Source organism: Podarcis muralis, chromosome 2 (genome assembly GCF_964188315.1).
Source record: "Podarcis muralis chromosome 2, rPodMur119.hap1.1, whole genome shotgun sequence".
NCBI classification, from domain to species: Eukaryota; Metazoa; Chordata; class Lepidosauria; order Squamata; family Lacertidae; genus Podarcis; species Podarcis muralis.
Genome location: NC_135656.1, coordinates 125016112 through 125037566, shown reverse-complemented (window position 1 = coordinate 125037566; position 21455 = coordinate 125016112). Strand labels below are relative to the sequence as shown.

At 48.7% G+C, this 21455-nt stretch overlaps 2 protein-coding genes across 13 annotated transcripts in view; one reads left to right on the top strand and one right to left on the bottom strand.

Annotated features, from left to right (window-relative positions):
• The first annotated feature begins 36 nt into the window (after positions 1-36).
• On the top strand, positions 37-4420 carry RPS18 (ribosomal protein S18). Its single transcript, XM_077923410.1, has 6 exons — positions 37-201; positions 1683-1781; positions 2285-2371; positions 2906-3007; positions 3930-4021; positions 4303-4420. The coding sequence occupies exons 1-6, from the start codon at positions 52-54 to the stop codon at positions 4376-4378; spliced, it is 606 nt and encodes a 201-aa protein (XP_077779536.1). The 5' UTR covers positions 37-51; the 3' UTR covers positions 4379-4420.
• A 6213-nt stretch (positions 4421-10633) lies between these two features.
• The window catches only part of LOC144324894 (uncharacterized), a 66574-nt gene continuing 55752 nt past the window's right edge, over positions 10634-21455 (bottom strand). For 11 of the 12 annotated variants that reach the window (XM_077923170.1, XM_077923175.1, XM_077923173.1 and 8 more), the window contains exons 4-6: positions 16798-16877; positions 16390-16516; positions 10634-13529 (exon numbers count right to left, since the gene is read on the bottom strand). In XM_077923170.1, coding sequence (XP_077779296.1) covers positions 12118-13529; positions 16390-16516; positions 16798-16877 — 1619 coding nt within the window. In that variant the 3' untranslated portion in view covers positions 10634-12117. Of the gene's footprint in view, positions 13530-16389; positions 16517-16797; positions 16878-17335; positions 17437-21455 lie in introns of those variants that run through there. The other variant, XM_077923179.1, reaches the window with a different exon arrangement.

Genomic DNA, 21455 nt, shown 5'->3' with positions numbered 1-21455 from the left:
AACGTCGCTGAGCAAAGGGCTTCCCTATCACAACTCTACATTTCTATCTCTATGGTTCCGGAAGTGGGTCTGTCCTTAGGCCCCCCCCTTCGCCGGAAGTCGTTTTCGCTTCGGTGGGAGGGTCTTATATGCAGGCCGTGGCGCCGGCTCTACTTCCTTTTCCGGCGACAGCAGGAGAGAGAAGCAGGCGCCGCAGCCATGGTGGGTCTTGGGGGGGGGTACCAGGAATCCGCCGCCATCTGCCGCGGGGGGAGCGCCGGGAGCGGGACTGTGGTGTTCCCCGGGGAGGGGGCAGCATGGGCTCTGGTTTCGGGGAGCTATTAAGGGCGCGGGGGGTCTTCCCGGTGGGCGAAGGAGGGAGTTCCCCAGATTCTCTCCCAAGCGGGCGAAGCGCTGCACCTGGTGAACTCCTGCCTGCGTGGCCGCAGCTGGGAGCTCCGGTGAAGCTGCTCATAACTGCCGCGAGCCTCACAACGAGCCTGCTAGGTAGGCCAGTCGTGTGATGATCACTCCCCCTCCAATTGGGAAATGGGGGCGAATGGGGCGCTGAGCCTGAGAGTTGCCCTGGTCGCGTTCTGTGGGGGGCAGCCTCCACCAGCATTGCCCCTCGAGGAGCCTCAATCGCACAGTTCACTTCAGCTCCCTTCGCTAATAATAATAAATTTTATTTATACCCCTGCCAGAGCCGGGCTCAGGGCGGCTAACACCAATAAAATCACAGTAAAAACATAATAGGGGGAAAAGAGAAGGGGGGACCAATTTAAAATACAGGTTAAAAGGCAATTTAAAATGCAGCCTCATTTTAAAAGTAGCCAATAAATCAAGACCATAAGGGGAGGAAAACATAATGGTCAGACCGAGTCTGAGGGCAAACGGGCTTGGCAGGTTCCTAGTCCTCAAGTCGCTCCAGATGCTTTTGGCGACAGCCCTGCAAGGGAGGCGGGAATCACTGTGCTGAGTCTCGACTTTGCAGAGAGGGAGCCGGGGGACATTTGTGGGCAGGGGCTTCATCTGGGGTCAAGCCCTCGTGGGGCTCTGGGGCTTACTGGTTGCAAGCTCATACTCTAATAATAATAATAATAATAATAATAACAATAATACTTTTATTCTCTGCCCATCTGGTTGGGTGGCTCCTGCAACTGTTAGACTAGCCTTCCTCACAGGTGGTGGTGAGGCTGAAATAGCTGCTATTAGTGTCATTACAGTAAATTTATATACCACCCTAGACCCACAGGGCTCAGGGTGGTTCAAAGAAGTATGTTTTGTCTCTGCAGTCAGAGACAGCGATGTTTCTGGGAACCGCAGAAGAATTTATTATTATTACTATTACATACTTCTAGGTTTCCCTTTCGGTCCGCTGGGGGAAGTGGGATTCTGGATTCTGAGGCTGGAAATGGGCAGCTTATGGCTCATCTCAGCCTCAGTTTCTCCATCTGTGAAATGGAGGCCTGAAATCGTTTACACCTGCAAACATGTATTTCCCCGACTTCACTTTCTACACGCGCTCAGGGCGCGGAAAGCCTGGTCTTAAGTCATTCTTAGGGGTCTGGGCCCCCATCTCTGAGCCCTCCAAGCCTCCAGTGTCGGTGGCAATGGGGAGACTGTTTCCTTTGCAGAGCTGCCAGGATTTGTTGCCCTTTCCAGAGCCTCAATAAATCTTTGCTTCTCTCCTCCTCCCCAAGTCGCTCGTCATCCCTGAGAAGTTCCAGCACATCCTGCGAGTTCTCAACACCAACATCGACGGGCGGCGGAAGATCGCCTTTGCCATCACCGCCATCAAGGTTTGTAATGGGGCGGTTGTTGCACATTTCCTTCAGTTAATTGTAGAATTATAGGGTGGGGAGGGACCCCATGGGTCATCTAGTCCAGCCCGCCCCTTGGAATGCCGCTCTCACAGCAGTTGTGACGTTTGAGGCAGCGGCAACCATTGGGGGACCTGCAATGGTCAGTAAATGACATGGTGTCCCTTCGCCTTTACTCAACCCCTGTGTAGGAACCAAGTCACATTCTCAGGGGAAAAGCAGGCCTCTGTGTCCGGGGCTGGGTTTGTGATTTGGCGAAAGTAGAGGGCCTCCTTTCTCCCTCTATCAAACTAGCTCTTCCTGCACAAACTTACTCTTTGCGTCTGCAAAAAAAATTATTTGCAGTCATTTCCTAGCACGGTCTTGAGTAAGCAGATTTGGTTAACTACTTCCGTGCTCTCTGTCGCATCCCTTCGTGTGGCCTTTTCTCTGAGTGCCTCTTTGGTCCTGCTCCCCTGATCCTCCCCTCTCCTTGCTTGCAGGGGGTGGGCAGGCGTTACGCCCACGTGGTGCTGAGGAAGGCGGACATCGACCTGACCAAGAGGGCTGGAGAGCTCACCGAAGATGAGGTGAGTGTGTGTGTCCCCTGTCTTCAGTGGGTCTTGGGTGTCCCTGCAGAAAGCCTGGAGGGTGAGCTGTGGGTGGAGGCACCCTCTGCTGCACACCTTGTTCAGCTGGTTGTCCCGACTGGTGTGGCTTCTGCGGTGGTTCAGGTGCAACGGGTGGCCACTGAAGGGGATGCTGGGCTAAATCCAACAGCCTCCTCTAATGCTCCCCTGCTTTCCTGAATGAGTCCATCTGGGGAAACCCAGCCAGATGGGCGGAGTATAAATAAATTATTATTATTATTATTAAACTTTTCAATGTTGTTGGGATAAATCTTGGTGTTTTCTCTTTTTTTGGTACTCCTGTTTCCTGAAATATAAAACAGGATTTTAAATATATATGTACCTTGATCTTTGGTTTACTTAACACAATATGATCATTATTATTTACTTGGGTTTTTGTCTGTTGTAGTTATTATACAATCAATCTGATGTTTAGGATTGATTCAAACACAACACAGAGCGTATCTGTGACGCTCTTGGCTCTCTCCCTCGCAGGTGGAGCGTGTCATCACCATAATGCAGAACCCTCGTCAGTACAAGATCCCTGACTGGTTCCTGAACAGGCAGAAGGACGTCAAGGACGGGAAGTACAGCCAGGTGAGAGCCAGGAGGACAGCAGCAAGCGAAATGCCTGCCTCCTCTGAGGAGCAGCTGGTGGGCCGTCAATTTGAAACCTTGCCAAAGAGAAATCCATGGGACAGTGGCGACGGTTGGACTTGAAAAGCTGAGAGGGGAGGAGAGCCTGTTCAGACAAAGAGTTTGACCCACAAACTCGGATAGCTTTGGCTACCAGAGGACTGGACAGATTTGTAGTGAAGGCTGTTTCCGCACTTCCTCCCTGCTCAGAGGCAATGATCTTCCTGCATACTATCTGCTAGGAATCTCAGGAGCTACTCTTCAGCTTGGATCCTGCTTGCGAGATTCCCTTAACAGGGATCTGGTTAGCTGCTGAGAGTCCAGAAGGGTCCCTTCTGGCCTGGTTCAACCTCAGGGCTCTTCCTAGGTCCTTATGGTTTGTAAAATCTGCAAAATGGACTTGAGAACTGGGCATGAAATTGTCTCTCTTGAGTTCAGCAGGGGCTAGGACCAGGCGCGGTTGCCCAGACCTCTTCCTACACCGAGAGCCAGTGTGGTGTAGTGGTTAAGAGCGGTAGTCTCGTAATCTGGTGAACCAGGTTTGCGTCTCTGCTCCTCCACAGGCAGCTGCTGGGTGACCTTGGGCTAGTCACGCTTCTCTGAAGTCTCTCAGCCCCACTCACCTCACAGAGTTTTGTTGCGGGGAAAGAAGGGAAAGGAGAATGTTAGCCGCTTTGAGACTCCCTAAGGTAGTGATAAAGTGGGATATCAAATCCAAATTCTTCTTCTCTTCTCCCATGCGAGCCCAAAAGGCCATGCTAGGTGGACATCTACCTCCAGGGCTGGCGGGTGGCGGCTGTGTTTCCTCTGCCCCATGGATGCAGGGCCTCTGTTCTGAGAAGGGAACTGCCCTATGGCCAACCCCTTTCCTCTGCCCCAACAGGTCTTGGCCAACGGGCTGGACAACAAGCTCCGCGAGGACCTGGAGCGGCTGAAGAAGATCCGGGCGCATCGGGGCCTGCGCCACTTCTGGGGGTGAGTAGCCGAGAGGGAGGGGGCTAAGAAGAGGGTGTCCGTGCGGGTTCAAACAGCAGCAAGCAGGTGTTGGGGGGCAGCAGGGCGACACTGGGAGGATGATAAGAAAGCTTCCTGGGTGGCAAATCCCTGCCTGTTGATATCTGGCAGGCCCCTCACTGTACTCATTAGTAGGTTGAGAAATTGGGTCATGAGGGCTGAGCTGGGAGGGGCATGCCTGTCTTCTCTCTCCTCCCCCCACCTTGCTGATACGCCACACTTTTCTTCTCTCCCCACCCCAGCCTGCGTGTCCGTGGCCAGCACACCAAGACCACCGGCCGTCGTGGCAGAACCGTGGGCGTCTCAAAGAAGAAGTAAATCTTTTCCCGTGCAGATAATAATAAAAAAGGGTTTTCTCAATGCTCCTGCCTCTTCCTTTGTCTCTGGTGGGTGGGTGGGGGGCCTGGACAGTGGGTTTCCCATCTCTGCACATTTCCTGGCAAAGGAGGGAGGGGGGTCTTGGCCAGCCCAGGGGGCTCAGAGGGCACAGCATCAACGGCAGAAGGCACGTGGGCAGGGGTCCCTCTTTTGGGGGGAAGATGTTCCAGTAAATAAAATAATTAAAAAACACCTGATTAAAAGCGGCACTGCCAGGGACTGGGAGAATCCCTTACAAGGAAAGTCTAAATAGCTTGGGGAATTTTTACCCGGGAGACGGAAGGATAAAGGTTTATAAGGTCACGTGCACCCAATTTAAAGCACTTGACTGTGCCCAAGGAATCCTGGGAACTGGTTTACCCCTCCTCAGTGTTGCAGTTCCCAGCACCTCAACAAAATATAGTACCCAGGGTTCTTTGGAGAGAGGCTGTGTGCTCCAAAATGCATGGGGCGGGTCTGGCTCCCAGCTGAGGGTTAGTTTGGCGCTTGCTTCTTTCCCCCCTCTCGGAAAACAGGGTCAAGAATAGAAACTAAAATGGTTTTCCCCTTTCGCTGGCGCTGTGGGTTAAACCACAGAGCCTAGGATTTGCCGATCAGAAGGTCGGCGGTTCGAATCCCTGCGAGGGGGTGAGCTCCCGTTGCTCGGTCCCTGCTCCTGACAACCTAGCAGTTCAAAACCACGTCAAAGTGCAAGTAGATAAATAGGTACCGCTCCGGCGGGAAGGTAAACGGCGTTTCCGTGTGCTGCTCTGGTTCACCAGAAGCGGCTTAGTCATGCTGGCCACATGACCCGGAAGCTGTATGCCGGCTCCCTCGCCCAGTAAAGCGAGACGAGCGCCGCAACCCCAGAGTCGGCCACGACTGGACCTAATGGTCAGGGGTCCCTTTACCTTTTACACCAGTATATATAATTTTTATTAAATTTTCTAAACGACATTTAAACAACCTTAAATCAATGTCCTCCCTTCTCTTTCGGTGGTTTATTTTACATACCATATATCCCTGCATATTTTACATGAACTAAACCATTCAGTATTCCATTATTGAATCCATCAAAACTTATTTACACTGTTGAATTTATCTTAATGCTACCAGCGTTCTTGAATGAACACAATTTTTACCCATTGTCAGGTGGCAGTGGTGGTTGCTCGTGAGTAACCAGGCAGGACTCTGACCTGTCTTTTGCAGGTTTTATTTTGGTGCAAAACTTTACAGTAAAAAGGTAAAGGTACCCCTGCCCGTACGGGCCAGTCTTGACAGACTGGGGTTGTGCACCCATCTCACTCAAGAGGCCGGGGGCCAGCGCCGTCTGCAGACACTTCCGGGTCACGTGGCCAGCGTGACGAAGCTGCATCTGGCGAGCCAGCGCAGCACACGGAAACGCCGTTTACCTTCCCGCCAGTAAGCGGTCCCTATTTATCTACTTGCACCCGGGGGTGCTTTCGAACTGCTAGGTTGGCAGGCGCTGGGACCAAGCAGCGGGAGCGCACCCCGCCGCGGGGATTCGAACTGCCGACCTTTCAATCGGCAAGCCCTAGGCGCTGAGGCTTTTACCCACAGCGCCACCCGCGTCCCTATGTCATTTACAGGTTTTATTTTGGTGCAAAACTTTACAGTGCAGAACCCCAAAGTTAATGTCTGCCTCAATCGCTAGCAGTTATCCGGGAGTGGCTCTTTCTGGTTTTTACCCCAGCCGTTTCCTTCCTTGCGTTTTACCCCTCTGCGCAAGGTGGGCGACTGAAGACGCGTGTTTCCCTCCTGGGAAGGTGCGGTGCTGGGGCTCCCATCAGCATCCCCCCCCCATCCCTCTTCCCCACTGGAGGCTTGGCTTTCCTCACCACAGGAAAAGGAACTGCGTCGCAAGATCTTTGGGGGCTCCCTGTATCCCAACGGCCTCTCTACCTCCCTTCCCTGTTCCATGACACTCCCCTGACACCCATATATTCAGTAAACGTTTTCCAGGCTTCTTTAAACGTACATCCTTGCTCTCATTCTATAAATTAAGTCTGCAAGCTGCACATATTTCATCAGTTTAAGTTTCCATTCTTCTTTGGTTGGGACCTCATTTTACTTCTTTGGGCACACAAGACACAGGCCCTGGTAGTGGCGTACATGAATAGCCTTTTTTGACACCTGGGAATTTCCCTCCGAATTATCTCCAACAAAAATAACACTGGGGTTTGTTTTTGTTTTGTTTTTTGAAAATGAACTTTTAAACATGTTTTTTTCCAGTTCATGATACAGTGGTACATTGGTTGTCAAATGTTATCCATTCCGGAAGTTCTGAAACATTCGACAATCGGGGCGCAATGGGCAGATGGCAAATTCTATTGAGAAAATTGAAAAATGCCTCGGAAGTAGTTCGATTTCTAAGGTGTGTTTGGAAATGGAAGCATTTACTTCCAGGTTTTTGGCATTCAAAAACCGAAATGTTCAGTAACCGAGGCACCACTGTATATAATTTCCCAATACTCTCTTACCCTTTTACAAGTCCATCACATATGATAAAATGTACCCTCAATTTCATTACATCTCCAGCACTTATTTTAGCAAGTCTGCTCAGAGTTAAATACCATCGGGAAATCATTTTCAGGTAGTTCTCCTTCAAAGAATTACATGCTGTGTACTTCAAATCGCTCTTCCACAGATTTTCCCAGAGGCTCAGATTAATTGTGGCGATCACACAGGGTCCCCGGACGTTTGACGGTCTATTGACCCTGTGCCACCACTGTGATTGCTTTCTTTGCTGCCACCAACCCGTTTCTCACGGGTACACAGAGTCCAGACAGCTGACAACATTAACAAATAATCAAGTTTATTTATAGGCATGAACAAACTTATGGTTACAATTAATTTTTCTTGGCAGTTTCTTAATCTTTGTTCCTTAACTGTCTTACGCGTTTCTAACAACTTCAAACTGATTATTCCAACTATCTATCAGACTCCACCTAACAATTCCTCTCACTCACTCACAACACAACTAGACCAACCCACAGACTTAACCTCCCTCTTCCCTCTTCAACTCCCAACTCTCAACTGACTTCCACACAGCTCCACTCTCACTCCTCCTCTCTCTGGCCAATCACATCACACTCATTTAACCCTTTCCTTATGACCCACTTAGAGGCAAACGCCACAATTATTATTATTATTATTAATTATCATTTATATCCTTTCTCTATTGCCCAGTGTGTCATAGAAGCTTTAACAAGCTCATCTTTTGTTTCCCAATCTAACAACAGTTTGTACATTATAGACAATATTTTTCTTTGTTTTGTAAAAGGTCTTTTACAAATGGTGAGCTTTGGTCCAAAAAATGTTTTCCTGTCTGTTTTAAACATTTCATATAGTTGATGATATTGTAGCCAAGTCAGAACTCTACTCTCAAACTGTTAAGTTATTAAGCTGAATCTCTACCAGGGCTCCGATAGATGCTTAATTTATGTATGATTTGTAACCATTACGCTGAAGGCAGATCATAGGCAGATCATAGGCACAGGCTCTCCAGGGCCCGGGCAGCCCCCACATCCCCCCAATGGAGGGGCTGGGCACCCACACCCACACCGGTGGGGGCATGAATGCCCGATGTCACTGCCCGCTGATGTCAGACGCACATGCCCCGCAGCATGCAAAACCACAAGAGACCTGTCCTCCCTTCTCTGGGAATCCAGCTTAGTTCCTTTTAACCCTTGGCGAACGGAAGGCACCCAGCTCTCCCCTCTATGGAGAGAAGGAGCCCACAGAGAGGCTTTCTTCTGGGGAGGGTGGGACCCCCTTGGCAGGCAGAGAGAGGAGCAGCAGCTTGAACAGAGAGGAAGGGGAGGATGCTCCCTGCCTTGGGGGTCTTCCCCCCCTTGAGTATCCTCCCTCTGCAGCCCTGGGACCCCCCCTTCTCCCAAAGGGGAAAGAGAGAGGAGACTCACTGGATCCCAGGAGGGGCCACCGAGGCAGCCTTGGCAGAGGACGAAAGAGGAGGGGCTTCCGCTCTGGAGGACCTGGGACCCCTGCCCCCCTTCCTGGCCTCTCTAGGATTCCAGCTCGGCTCCTGTTAACCCTTGGCCAGCCGTGGGCACAGAGGAGCTGCGCATGCTCCATGCGGGGGACCCATGGCCTTCTCTCGCGGACTCCTCAGAGAATGAAGCGGGGCGAGGGGGAGGCGGAGGGAGGGCGGGGCAAGGACCCGTGACGAAACAGCCCTGGCCCCGCCCCTCCACTGGGAAGGCGGTGGCTGCTCTGAGGGAAACGGCTTTTCCCGCCTTTTCCCAACTTCCCGCCTTTCGAAACCTGACCTTCCCCTCAGTTTTAGGCGCCAAGGAGGCCCATTCCTGGCAGACCAGGCGGCAGTTTCCCTGGGCTCCCTCGTTTGTCGGAGGATTTCTTTTCATTCTGCGTAATTTCTGTTTCTATCTCTTGCTTTTGGAGCTTATATCTGCTTCTTCAGAAAGGCATTTTGCTTTATTAAAAAGACCCTTTCACCAAGCTTTGCCTGCATTCCATCCAGTATTTAAATTCATTTATTCAAATGAATTCCGAAATAGTCCTTTATAGTGCCACCTTCTTCCTTCTCTCTCCTCCTCTGGTGTCACTGAGGAGAAATGAAGAGGCTCCTCTGCCTCAGGCGTTGCACTTGTGTCTGTCTGTCTGTCTGTGTGTGAGAGAGAAAACTGGGGTGGAAGAAGGGCCCAAGGATCCTTTAGTGGCCCCAGCAGAAGCCATCCACCATGGACTTGAAGCCCTGCAGGTAGTCCTTGTCCCACTTTTGGATGTGGGGCTCCTCCTCTGGGAACATGGCCATATACTTCCCTTGGTCGATGGCGAAATGGAAGAGCTCCTGCCAGTCAAAGAAGTACCTATACAGGTAGTGAACTCGCTGCATGCCATTGCAAGAAGTGGCAATCCTGCTTCATCTGGTACAGGATGTGTTGTGTGGGGGCAGGGCAGCAAATCCAACTCAGTGGTGTAACATTGGAAAATGTCGACCACTTATAAACACCATCTCCAACTCCTCGAAAGATTCCAACAGTGTCTCCAAAAAATCTTACGCATCACTTGGGAAGACAGGTGAACTAAAATCAGTGTACTGGAAGAAGCAAAGATCACCAGTATTGAAGCAAAGATGCTTAATTTATGTATGATTTGTAACCATTACGCTGAAGACAGACCATAGGCACTGGCTCTCCAGGGCCCTGCCAACCCCTACATCCCCCCAATGGAGGGGCTGGGCACCCACAACTTTTGCGCCAGGGCCATGCATGGCCCAGTGGGGGCATGAGTGCCCGATGTCACTGCACGCTGGTGTCAGATGCACATGCCCCACAGCATGCACAACCCCAGACACCTGGTGCCAGGGCTAAGCCAGCGGGCCTAAGACCAGGAGTAAAAGAATTCTGTCTGTACTTGGATGTTTCCTGTAATTTCCTTCCATTCTCTGGACCAGACTTGGGACTCCTGCGCACTTGGAAGCTGCGTGTTACTCTGCCACAAAAGGGCCAAGTGCTATGGGCGCAGGTTGGTCCCACCTCATAACCACAACAGGTTTTGGTTAGGGGGGTTTCCCCCATGGGTTGTGGGTGACTGAAGAGGCTCCCTTTAACCTTTTGATATGATTCCTGCAATGGTGGTTTAAGTCCAGGTTAGAAGCTGGGTGTCCCAGTCCAGGTACAGGAACCTGTTAGGATCGTCCTACTCTTGTGTAGGACCCTGGCAGAGACACATGCCCGACTGGCATGTTCTCTCCCTCCTGGTTGATCGGGAGCTTAAAAGCTTTCTCCAACCCGAACATCACAGCGACTGATGCCTTGGAGACATCAGCACACTCAGGGATCCACAGTCTTCGCAGTTTGCGTAACAGACCTCAGTAGCACAGCATTTTGGCTAATCTACATTTACATATAATACACTCAGAGCATTCTGCTTTAGCTCCTTCCTCTTTCTCATCAGACAGCAAAAAGAGAAAGAACAAAGGACAATAGCCCTACTTCACAGAACACAGTAATACAAAAACATCCTGTCTTCGCCACTTCCCACACTGTGGAATGAAAACATACACCATAATGTGATAGACAACAATCCCATGACTGCAGGCACAGGGAATGAATCTCCAACAGAACCATGATCTGCGAGACTCATCTTTGGCAGCAGCAAAGCCCAGCGTCATGGCCCGTCTTTGGACCAATGATCCATCCTTTCAGGAACTTCTGAAATGTTTTATTTTTATTTCATGTGGTTGTTTTGACGACTGTGCTATAGGCTTGGAATTGTTCACTTTGAAACATAAACAATTGTGCATATCTATTAATTCATTTTGAAGATTACGGGATTGTGCATCTTATTCAATGGCGCAGGACCTGGGAGATAAGGCAAAAACATAAAACTGAACAATAGCATCACAAGAAGTTAAAAACTAGTTAAAAGCCAACATTACAAACAAACAAAACAGAAACTAGCATCGAAAGACGCTTGTAGAGGGTGTCCTCTAAATGGTCTGGCTGAATAGAGCTGTTTCCTTCCATGTATCATATGTGTGCAGATGAGAACTGGATTTGGCTGAAGCAAACAAACTGCTTACTGCTGTTCAAAACGTAATACACAGAGAAGTCCTTCTCCCTCATGGATGCAATTCTTTGCTCCTGGCATGCACTAAGGACTTTGAGGGATCAAAGGAGAAAAGTAGCAAGAGATTATTAGACCTAACCTTCCCACAGAGAAAAGTCTGAATTCAACACCTTGGCCATTGATTCCACCTTGCAGATCTGGATACATAGTATGAATGATATGGGACACCCTTGAGAGGCAAGGCTGACTTCTCTGCTGGGTTGAAGAAGCACAATAACACTGTTGTGATACAAATTAAAGTCTGCTAAAATACAATCACAACACAGCAATTGCTATGGTTTCTCCCCGCAGTGAGTTCTTTGATGGGAAGAGTGAGTGCAGCTGTGACGGAAGCACTTTCCACATTCCAAGCACTGATAGGGTGTCTCCCCTGTATGAATTATTTGATGGGAAATGAGAGTCTTGTCGGAGTGCAAATATCCAGAGATGTAGTGATCAGGTGGGATTGCTATGAGGAATTATAACAAATATAGAGTAAACCATCCGTGTCAGCAATGAAAGCATTGCGTTGACTGGGTTTAAACTATTTTGACATGATTCTTGATCAATCTACACCTCTGAATCTCTGGCCATTTCCTCTACTGCCCATTTCACATGTCACGTACACAGCAGTTGCTACGCCAGGCAGGCAGCCTGTGCCATAAAGATAGTGGGCAAGTTTCTTTGATGCAGTTTTCTTATATATTTATCTTAAGATGTTAATCTTGGAGCCAGGAAACAGATCTCACATGAAGGGGATAGTGATCTGGTTTTTCTGGCCATCCTTCTTATCATGTTTATTTCTCACCTCTGGGGTTGCCAGATGCACCCCTTTGTAGTTCTCAACTTATTTACCCCAAAAGTATGCATGGATAACTAGTGTTTATAGGTTAACTTTCTCCCCACGTGGGTTTGTGGAAATGCTCAGAAGAAATATGATTGGTTCTTTTGAATGCTCTGTAAAAAGTTCTTTTGTGAATAAAACGGCCTGGGCCAGGGGCTGTGCGACGGACAAGCACAGAGAGACACGATTATACGCACCCTTCCCAGAGTCTTGCTGGTTCAAGCCTCTGTGTGTATTCTTATTAATCAGAGTTCAATCCTTCCTTTACTTTGTGAACACAACAAGTCTTACTGTGACGGAAACTCTTTCCACATTCCAAGCACTGATAGGGTTTCTCTCCTGTATGAACTCTTTGATGATAAGAGAGAGGGCTACTGTGACTGAAGGTCTTTCCACATTCCAAGCATTGATAGGGTTTCTCCCCTGTATGAATTCTTTGATGGGAAGTGAGTTGACCATTCAGACAGAAACTCTTTCCACATTCCAAGCACTGATAGGGTTTCTCACCTGTATGAATTCTTTTATGGGAAGTGAGATGTGAACTTTGACTAAAGCTCTTTCCACATTCCAAGCACTGATAGGGTTTCTCCCCTGTATGAATTCTTTGATGAGAAGTGAGATCTGAGCTCTTTCTGAAAGTCTTCCCACACTGCAAGCACTGAAAAGGTTTCTCCCCTGTATGAATTCTTTGATGGGAAGGAAGACTGGCTTTGTGACTGAAGCTCTTTCCACATTCTAAGCACTGATAAGGTTTCTCCACTGTATGATTTCTTTGATGGTAAGTGAGATGAATGCTCTGAGTGAAGTTTTTTCCACATTCTAAGCACTGATAGAGTTTCTCCCCTGTATGAATTCTTTGATGGGAAGTGAGATGGCGACTCAGACGGAAACTCTTTCCACATTCTAAGCACTGATAGAGTTTCTCCCCTGTATGAATTCTTTGATGGTAAGAGAGAGAGGTGCTCCGACTGAAGCTCTTTCCACATTCCAAGCACTGATACGGTTTCTCCCCTGTATGAATTCTTTGATGGTAAGTGAGACCGTTCCTCTGACTGAAGCTCTTTCCACATTCCAGGCACTGATAGGGTTTCTCCCCTGTATGAATTCTTTGATGGTAAGTGAGATGACTACTCAGACGGAAACTCTTTCCACATTCCAGGCACTGATAGGGTTTCTCCCCTGTATGTATTCTTTGATGGTAAGTGAGATGAATGCTCTGAATGAAGTTTTTTCCACATTCCAAGCACTGATAGGGTTTCTCCCCTGTATGAATTTTTTGATGGGAAGTGAGATGAATGCTCTGATTGAAGCTCTTTCCACATTCCAAGCACTGATAGGGTTTCTCCCCTGTATGAATTCTTTGATGGGAAGTGAGATGACTACTGAGACGGAAACTCTTTCCACATTCCAAGCACTGATAAGGTTTTCCCCCTGTATGTATTCTTTGATGGGAAGTGAGATGAATGCTCCTAATGAAGTTTTTTCCACATTCCAAGCACTGATAGGGTTTATTCGTAATGGGATTTATTTGATGAGAAGTGGTCTGGGAGCTCTGAATAAAGTTATCTTCACCATCTGAGCATTTATATGGCTTCTCTATGGTGTGGATTCTTTCTTGGTTCCCCTTGTTATTAATTTCCATTTCATCACCCCCTGCAATGAAAAAAACAATTATTTTTTAAATATTAGTATGTTATTGAAAGATTATTCATTCATAAAGAAATTATATGGTAAGAGGACTTTCTGTTTTCGGCGGTTGGGAATGGCTGCCTCCCACAAGATCGGACCCCAGCCGTGCCGATAATTCAGGGCTTATATGGGGGTAATTAGCCCTGGCAGCCTCCCCAGGGTAGGGGAGGACTGTCTCAAAGACCCGCGGATTGTCCAAGATTGCCAGGGTGCACTAAGGTGCAGCCGGCAGGACACTGGGTCAAAGAGCACGGTCACGGCTGGCACTCTCCGATGTCACTCCTATAGCCAGACACATCTGCTTGGGAATTAAAATAGATTTGAAAAACAAACAGACATGGTCTGAATCGAAGAAGCTGAACAAAAAGCCCTGCAGATTGCAGTCTCTGGTGTATAAGCTCGGACTTCAAAGATATCCTCATCATGATGTGTGGATTGCGGAGGTGAGTGGTATGCTTTTCTTCTTCTCCTTTCTTAAGTTCAATAGTTGGTTTTTCATGCCAAGCCTCATTGAGAACTTAAATTGCTTCTAAAAAAAATGAGTGCAGAAGGACTTCTATTTACAATTGGGATTCATGCGCAGCTTCTTTTGTTTTTTAAGACTTGAAATATTTGTTAAAGAGGAGAACAAAGGATTAAAATGGCACTCCCCTATTACGCGGTTATGGAAAATTTGAAATCCCTCCGATTAAGAGAAACAGGAATTACCGTAATTGTTGGCTGACTACAACCGTTTGAGACAATATTTTGGATAATATACAGTGCAGCTGTTTGCAAAAGATTTTTTCCATTATGAACGAGAGAAAAGGCTAAATGGATGTCTAGAAGCCCCCCTCTAGGGCCCGGAGGGGGGACTGGGTGGCTTCCAGGAAGGCTGATTGATCACCAAATGACTGATATATTGCAATACAGCAAACAGTCTGCTTCAGAACAACTCAATAAGGCGCAAGATACTGCATTTACAAATCTTGAAAGGAAGGTTTTGACAACAGCTGGACAGGAAAGATTAATGATTTGGAGCTGCCAAGATACTAAACTTCAGAGAGCTGGACAAAAGCCCAGAATGGATGGAGCTAGATGAAGTGGCGCGAGTAAAAAAAAACAACAGTTGAAAGGGTACATTACACAAACAAATCTGCACTCGACGGACGAAAGGTTATCTGTTTTCTGACATGATTGAGGATCGCAGAGCCAGAGACAAAGAAGGTTGGAGAGATAAAATCGAGATATGAAAATATCAATGAGATGCAGGACTGAGGTTCAGACTGTGGGAAGTCTTAAAATCAAAATTACAATATGGAAGACAAATTGATCTTTTTTATTTTTATTGGATTATGATTTGATATGTTGATTGTGTGTTTTTTATTGGAAAATTAATAAATGCTTTAACAAAAAATAAATTAAATGATATGAGAAAGGAATAAAAAGAGAAAAGAATTTTTAAAGAGGGGGAAATGGTGGGGGAAATGCAGTGTAATAGACTACGTAGGTGTAATAGACTAAGTATTATATTCTATAAGGCTATAATAGGTTATTTTATAGGTATTAAGTAGTATTGTTACACTTAATACACTATATAAAAGGTAAAGGTACCCCTGCCTGTACGGGCCAGTTGTGTCCGACTCTAGGGTTGTGCGGCCATCTCACTTAAGAGGCCGGGGCCCAGCGCTGTCCGGAGACACTTCCGGGTCACGTGGCCAGCGTGACGAAGCTGCTCTGGCGAGCCAGCACCAGCACAGCGCACGGAAACGCTGGTTACCTTTCCGCTATAAAGCGGTACCTATTTATCTACTTAAGGGACACGGGTGGCGCTGTGGGTTAAACCACAGACCCTAGGACTTGCTGATCGGAAGGTTGGCGGTTCGAATCCCCGTGACGGGGTGAGCTCCCGTTGCTCGGTCCCAGCTCCTGCCCACCTAGCAGTTCGAAAGCACCTCAAAGTGCAAGTAGATAAATAGGGACCGCTCTCGGGTGGGAAGGTAAACGGCGTTTCCGTGTGCTGCGCTGGTTCGTCAGAAGCAGCTTAGTCATGCTGGCCACATGACCCAGAAGTTGTCTGCGGACAAGCGCCGGCTCCCGGCCTCTTGAGCGAGATAAGCGCGCAACCCCAGAGTCGGTCACGACTGGACCTGATGGTCAGGGGTCCCTTTACCTTGACTATTTATCTACTTGCACTTAGGGGTGCTTTTGAACTGCTAGGTGGGCAGGAGCTGGGACCGAAAGACGGGAGCTCACCCTGCCGCAGGGATTCGAACCGCCGACCATGCGATCGGCAAGCCCTAGGCGCTGAGGTTTTACCCACAGCGCCACCCGCGTCCCCATAATACAGTATATATAGATAGACTAATTAGAGCCTCAGGAAGAACAACCATTCACAACTGCTCATTCTTCAACATTGCTAATGAACAGCTGTGAAAGAGGAATAACTGAAGGGAATGACATGGGAATTCTTACTATGGAGTTCACTGCCTTTGTTGGCTGGTATTAGCTGAAATATTTATGGGGACCTGAGTTTCAATTAATTTTGTTTGGCACAATTATGAAATCTGCTCTGTCTCCATTGTCAGTTATCTCTTTAGTCAACCAAAATCAACAGAAGCAAAAACACAAATCTGGCAGAAGCTACTTCAACCTCCCTACCCACTCCGACGGATATTCACAGACAACACCGCCAATCACCCTCCTTTCCAAGTGATTTTGGGGGCGTTAGATTTCCAGGTGGTGCAGGTAGCGCTACTGAGTTCCAGCCAAACCTTGCAGATTCATTGCAAGGAGAGAGACATGGGATTTCAAAACAGATATGATGATCCTCAGAGAGCCTTACCCAGAGAATCCAGGAGCCCACGATTCTCCTCCATGACCTCCTCATGCAGAGCTCTCTGGTCAGGATCCAGCAACGCCAACTCCTTGCCTGTGAAATGAACAGCGACATCCTCAAAGCACACCAGACCCTAAAAGAAAAAGGGAAATGTCCTCCTCTTAGACAGCATAAAGATGATCTACCACACATTGCTCTGTTGTTTTCTGCCTGTTAATTGTTGTGTTGTTTAAATTGGATTGTTATGCTCCACATGGTATGAATGCTTATTTTAACATCTCACTGGAATTACTTTATTATTTTAATGATGGGTCCTAAGCTTTGTGTAAATGGGTAGAACTCCACATTTTTTTCTTCCAAGCATTCTGGCTGTGCCACCCCTCGGTCTCGCCCTACAAGTCTCATGCCCCCTACCTGATCTGCTTCTATAGCCGCTGTTTCCCCTTCTCCACCATGAAAAGATGCATGAGGTCTTGCTGGCATCATTCGTTCATCTGCCAGAGACAAAGGGAAGTGGGAAGCCATGAATGCCTGCTTCTCTCTGAGGTTCAGGACTGCATCTCTAATTACAGGTGGACTTTTGAAGAAGTCTACCCTACTGAGTGCCTTTTGACATTCGTACACCTTTCATATTTTAGTTGTGTAAAAATACATCTCTGCTCCTTTGAGTACTTGGCCCCAACAGCCTCCACTGGTGGAGGACGGGAGGGGCAGGGGAGTGTACCGCCCCATGGCAGTGGAGTGCTATCGCGGCCACTTCTGGACATGTGCCGTACACCCCCCCCACTGGGCGCCACGCCCCCAGGATGCGCACCAGCCATGCCCCCGCCTGCTCTCCACCCCCCCTTCCTGAGACAGCAGCTCCTCCGCAGACAGAGGAAAGAACTAACAGATTGTGGTAATTTATAAATCCCCACAATGTGACCAAAGAAAGAAATAACTCCCTCTTTACCTAGTGGTCCCTCCCTGGTGTCCATCGGAGTCCTCTCTGCCTCAGAGGAATCAGGACCCATTTCTGCCATCAGATTCTTTCCCTGAAAGAGCAACAGAGATTCAAAAGAGAGAATGGAGAGAAGGATTAGAAAAGGATTTTGCAGAGCCAAACACTTTAGGGGTACCAGATCTCATTCCTTGGATCCGATCCATAAAGGGATCAGACATCAGTAATGCATTTTGGGATACCCTCCCTCCGGTTTGGAGCCCCTTTGGAAAACCCAAAGGAAAATATATCTCACCTGCTGCTCTGCATCCTTTATCTCAACTGCCTGACTCAGGAGGAAACCTTCGGCCAGGGCCACCGCTTGGGAACTGGTCTCTGCTCCACATTCCCTCACCCAGCTCTCTATCTCGGGAGGAAGGACAGCCAGGAACTGCTCCAAGATCACCAGGTCCAGCATCTCAGCTTTCGTGTTCCTTTCTGGCTTCAGCCACTGACAGTCAAGGTGGTAGAGTCGGCTGCAAACCTCTCGAGGTCCTTCAGCCTCCTGGCAGCAGAATTGCTTGGGCTGCTGGCTCTGCACATCTGAGTGAAGGGTGTCCTTCTCACCCAGGATCTCCCGCACAGAGTTTTCCCAGAATCCCCCAGTGCTCCCATCTTCAGTGGCATGGCCTCTTCCTGCTTTAGGTTCAGCCGAGTCTTGCTCATCCATCTGTAGTCTCAGGAAACTTCCAAGAGATCAGAAGGAGTCTCTTTTTTTCTTCTGCAAAGTTCTTCCTGTCCGAATTAGAGATGCTGGCAAACCCTACAAAGCAAATGCATTGTTCTGTTATAAATTGGCACTGTGTCAGGATCAGAAAAATGTCCCCAGACAAACGTGGATGGATTTTGCTAGCAATCAAGGCTGCACTGCACTAAAGCCCAGACTCTGAACTTACTGTGATTGTAAATTGTTTTAATAAAGACTCCAGAAAAACAATAACACACCATCAGAATTTTTCTCAATCTGGCTGGTCTAAATATAAATTTAAGCATAGCAATAGCAATAGTAATATTATTATTACTACTACTACCACTATTACTATGCCGCCGATCTGACTGGGTTGCCTCAGTGGCTTCCAATAAGATGAACATCAAACACAGTAAGGCATCAAACATTAAAAACTTTTCTTCATCAATAGAGCAATTATTCTCCTCCCTTTGAATTCCCCCTCCTCCGAATTCATCAATAGACCAAGACTTTATGTTGTTTCATTGGTAGCAGAAGAGGAAAAATGACTCTTACTCACACTTAATCTAAGCACAACCGCAAGGCCTCCTGACGAGGCGTCTGACTATGGAATGTGGATTGCTAATCTGTTAATTCTTCTCTATCCTGTTTCGCCTTTTTCTTTTCCAGCCAATTCACGAAGCTGGAACTCACTACAGTGGCCACTAATAATGAAACATATGTCACAAATATCCCTGCACATTTATTACGATATTTTGTGATATACAAACGATGGGAGAGGATTTACAATTGGAGAACTATTGAATGGGAAAGGACCCTGCGGACCATATAGTCCAGTCCCCTGCGATGAAGAAATCTTCACCCAACTCGGGCACATACCCATGACCAAGTAACACCCTCCCCTTTCAAGGACGGGGGGGTGGGTGGGTTTTAGCTCTGGGGGACCTCTCCCTCCCTCTTTCTGTCCTCCCTTCTCAAGGAATCCAGCTTAGTTCCTTTTAACCCTTGGCGAACGGAAGGCACCCAGCTCTCCCCTCTATGGAGAGAAGGAGCCCACAGAGAGGCTTTCTTCTGGGGAGGGTGGGACCCCCTTGGCAGGCAGAGAGAGGAGCAGCAGCTTGAACAGAGAGGAAGGGGGGAGGATGCTCCCTGACTTGGGGGTCTCCCCCCCCCCTTGGGCATCCTCCCCCTGCAGCCCTGGGACCCCCCCCCCTTCTCCCCCAGGCGCCCCAAGGGGAAAGAGAGAGGAGACTCACTGGATCCCAGGAGGGGCCACCGAGGCAGCCTTGGCAGAGGACGAAGGAGGGGCTTACGCTCTGGAGGACCTGGGGACCCCCCCCCCACTTGCTGGCCTCTCTAGGATTCCAGCTCGGCTCCTGTTAACCCTTGGCCAGCCGAGGGCACAGAGGAGCTGCGCATGCTCCATGCGGGGGACCCATGGCCGCCTCTCGCGGACTCCTCAGAGAATGAAGCGGGGCGAGGGGGAGGCGGAGGGAGGGCGGGGCAAGGACCCGTGACGAAACAGCCCTGGCCCCGCCCCTCCACCGGGAAGGCGGCGGCTGCTCTGAGGGAAACGGCTTTTCCCGCCTTTTCCCAACTTCCCGCCTTTCAAACCTGACCTTCCCCTCAGTTTTAGGCGCCAAGGAGGCCGATTCCTGGCAGACCAGGCGGCAGTTTCCTTGGGCTCCCTCGTTTATCGGGGGTTTTATTTTCATTCTGCGTAATTTCTGTTTATATCTCTTGCTTTTGGAGCTTCTATCGGCTTCTTTAAAAAGGCATTTTGCTTTATTAAAAAAGTCCCTTTCACCACTGCTTTGCCTGCGTGCCATCCAGTATTTAAATTCATTTATTCAAATAGATTTCGAAATAATCCTTTATAGTACCACCCTCTTCCCTCTCTCTCCTCCTCCGCTGCCACTGAGGAGAAATGAAGAGGCCTCAGGCGTTGCACTTGTCTGTGTGTGAGAGAGAAAACTGGGGTGGAAGAAGGGCCCAAGGATCCTTTAGTGGCCCCAGCAGAAGCCAACCAACATGGACTTGAAGCCCTGCAGGTAGTCCTTGTCCCACTTTTGGATGTGGGGCTCCTCCTCTGGGAACATGGCCATATACTTCCCTTGGTCGATGGCGAAATGGAAGAGCTCCTGCCAGTCAAAGAAGTACCTGTACAGGTAGTGAACTCGCTGCATGCCATTGCAAGAAGTGGCAATCCTGCTTCATCTGGTACAGGATGTGTTGTGCGGGGGGCAGGGCAGCAAATCCAACTCAGTGGTGTAACGTTGGAAAATGTCAACCACTTATAAACACCATCTCCAACTCCTTGAAAGATTCAAACAGTTTCTCCAAAAAAATCTTACGCATCACTTGGGAAGAAAGGTGGACTAAAATCTTTGTACTGGAAGAAGCAAAGATCACCAGTGTTGAAGCAAAGATGCTTACTTTATGTATGATTTGTAACCATTACGCTGAAGACAGACCATAGGCACAGGATATCCAGGGCCCTGGCAGCCCCTAGAACCCCCCAATGGAGGGGCTGGGCACCCACAACTTTTGCGCCAGGGCCATACATGGCCCAGTGGGGGCATGAGTGCCCGATGTCACTGCCCGCTGATGTCAGATGCACATGCCCCACAGCATGCACAACCTGACACCTGGTGCCAGGGCTAAGCCAGCAGGCCTGAGACCAGGAGTAAAAGAATTCTGTCTGTACTTGGATGTTTCCTGTAATTTCCTTCCATTCTCTGGACCAGACTTGGGACTCCTGCGCACTTGGAAGCTGCGTGTTACTCTGCCACAAAAGGGCCAAGTGCTATGGGCGCAGGTTGGTCCCACCTCATAACCACAACAGGTTTTGGTTAAGGGGGTTTCCCCCATGGGTTGTGGGTGACTGAAGAGGCTCCCTTTAACCTTTAAAGATGATTCCTGCAATGGTTGTTTAAGTCCAGTTTAGAAGCTGGGTGTTCCAGTCCAGGCACAGGAACCTGTTCGGATCGTCCTACTCTCGTGTAGGCATTCCCGACTGGCATGTTCTCTCCCTCCTGATTGATCAGGAGCTTTAAAAGCTTTCTCCAACCTGAACATCACGGCAACTGATGCCTTGGAGACATCAGCACACTCAGGGATCCGCAGAGTCTTCGCAGTTTGCATAACAAACTCAGAATCACAGCATTTTGGCTAATCTACATTTATTTACACGGGACGCGGGTGGCGCTGTGGGTAAAAGTCTCAGTGCCTAGGGCTTGCAGATCGAAAGGTCAGCGGTTCGAATCCCCGCGGCGGGGTGCGCTCCCGTTGCTTGGTCCCAGCGCCTGCCAACCTAGCAGTTCGAAAGCACCTTCGAGTGCAAGTAGATAAATAGGGACCGCTTACTAGCGGGAAGGTAAACGGCATTTCCGTGTGCGGCTCTGG